This window comes from Homarus americanus, unplaced genomic scaffold (genome assembly GCF_018991925.1).
Source record: "Homarus americanus isolate GMGI-L3 unplaced genomic scaffold, GMGI_Hamer_2.0 scaffold54443, whole genome shotgun sequence".
In the NCBI taxonomy this organism is placed as follows: Eukaryota; Metazoa; Arthropoda; class Malacostraca; order Decapoda; family Nephropidae; genus Homarus; species Homarus americanus.
Genome location: NW_024750852.1, coordinates 4,553,558 through 4,555,552, shown reverse-complemented (window position 1 = coordinate 4,555,552; position 1,995 = coordinate 4,553,558). Strand labels below are relative to the sequence as shown.

Below are 1,995 nucleotides of genomic sequence, written 5' to 3'. Positions count from 1 at the left end.
GAAATAACATATACTGTACTGTCCTAAGGTGTCGACTCCTCTTGATCCTTGCCAACTCTTCCCTAGCTGGACGTAAGGTGATGACTAAGAAGTTGATGATGAAGTGGCAGAAGATTGAGTTAAAGCTAGTGTTTTGGGAACTCTGGAGAAGAATAGTGTGATGGGGAGCTGAGATCTCTGTCGCTTTAAATCCTTGTAGATTTCATTGAGTGGTGATAGTGCTTGGTCCACACATCTGTTTATCTTCAGTGTGTGGCGTAGAGATGGGTCTAATTCCAGAAGTGCTTCTTTTCCTTGCCTGAAGAATGTCAAAATTTTGTTAATTTTTTCTAATGTCCAGATGTTTTCCTCAAAATCAACTGGACCAAGTTCTCGTTCCTGATCATCTTGTTCATCTTCTTTTAGTAAAGAAGCCAGTTCTTCATTAGTTAACTCTTCTCCAGTGTTTCCAACCAGCTCTTCTCTGATTTTTTCTGGTTTCATGTCACCAAAACCCTCCCCACCAACCTGCCTTGCCACCTGCACCGTGTGTGTCATCTGGGGCTCCACTGAGGGGAAGCCAGTGAAATCATTCACCGCTTCAGGCCATAGGGCCTTCCAACAGGAGTTCACACAGTTGCTAGTGATTTCATCATGAACCCCACTGCCCCTGAAAGGGTCCTAGCCACATCTGGAAGGGTCCCAGGGGCCCCCGCCACCACTAGGAAGGTCCCAGGGATCCCCGCCGCCTCTTGGAGGGTCCCTGAGCCCCCCACTGCCTCTGGGAGGGTCCCAGGGTAAGTCACATGTCCTTGGAGGATGCTGGGGGCACTGCCACCCTTGGGAAATTAATAAGGGCCCCCATCCACAACTGAGAGAGTAATAGGAGCCAATGCCGCACATGGTAAGGTCCCAGGGGCTGCTGCCACGTCTGGGAGAGTCTTTGGAGGCCCAGTCGCCGCTTGGAGGATCCCACAGGCCCCCGCCGCCCCTATTAAGGTTACAGAGGCCCCTCTGCACCTGAGAGGGTTGCAGGGGCCCCCTACTCCCCTGAGAGGGTCCCAGGGGCCCCCGCTGCATCTGGAAGGGTTGCAGGGGAACTGCCGCCCCGGGGAAGGAACCAGGAGCCCCCGCCGCCCATGAAAGGGTCCCAGGAAACCCCGCCGCCCCTGAAAGAATCCCCGTCGCATTTAGGAGGGTCCCAGGGGGCCCCGCCGCTTCTGGGAGTGTCCCTGGGATCCCTGCTGCCTCTGTAAGAGTCCCTGGAGCCCCGCTGCCCCTGAAAGGGTCCTCTCCGCATCTGGAAGGGTCACAGGGGCTCCCGTCACTACCAGGAGGGTTCCAGGGGTCCCCACCAACCCTGGGAGGGTCCCCGCCAACCCTGGGAAGGTCCCATGGGCCTCCTGCGCCTCTGGAAGGGTCCCAGGGGCCCCTGCTGCCTCTGTGAGTGTTCCAGGGGTCCCCGCCACCCCTGGGAGGGTACGTGGGGGCAGTTGGTTTTGCGCTATTTGGAACTCTGGTAGAGATGCCCACTACAACGCCCGTCATATTTCAAATATTATCGCTAACTTAAAAACAATGGAGAATAATATCCAACAGGAAAACATAAGTTGGGGTGTTGTGCTGACTGACTGCTCTCTTCTCCTATTGGCTGTAATTTGGTGGGTATACATTTTAGTCCACCAATCACATTTAAGTAAGGAATTGATGGAAGTATGTAATATGTACGACACCACGACCAAGTATGCTATAGAGCCCCTGGAGGTGCGGCCCCTGCAGTGTCCCAGGGGCCCCCACCGCCTCTGTGAGGATCCCTGGCGACCCCGCTGTCTATGGAAGGGTCCCAGGAGCTCTCGAAACCTCTGAAAGGGTCCCCAGCGCACCTGGAAGGGTCCCCAGGGCCTCCGTTGCCTCTGGGAGGGTCCCCGTCTCATCTGGAAGAGTCTTAGGGGACCCCGCCGCCTCTGGGAGTGTCCCATGAGGACCCACAGCCCCTAAAAGGGATTCTCGCCGCAT

General features: G+C 55.7%; 1 protein-coding gene across 1 annotated transcript; it reads right to left on the bottom strand.

Annotated features, from left to right (window-relative positions):
- Positions 1–660: 660 nt before the first annotated feature.
- LOC121854425 (collagen alpha-1(I) chain-like) lies at positions 661–1,527 on the bottom strand. The gene has a single exon (XM_042349096.1). The coding sequence runs from the start codon at positions 1,525–1,527 to the stop codon at positions 661–663; it is 867 nt and encodes a 288-aa protein (XP_042205030.1).
- Positions 1,528–1,995: the final 468 nt, after the last annotated feature.

What these genes read in the sequence shown, in the direction of transcription:
- LOC121854425 (XM_042349096.1), bottom strand. Translation starts at nt 1,527, where the DNA reads ATGACGGGCGTTGTAGTGGGCATCTCTACCAGAGTTCCAAATAGCGCA.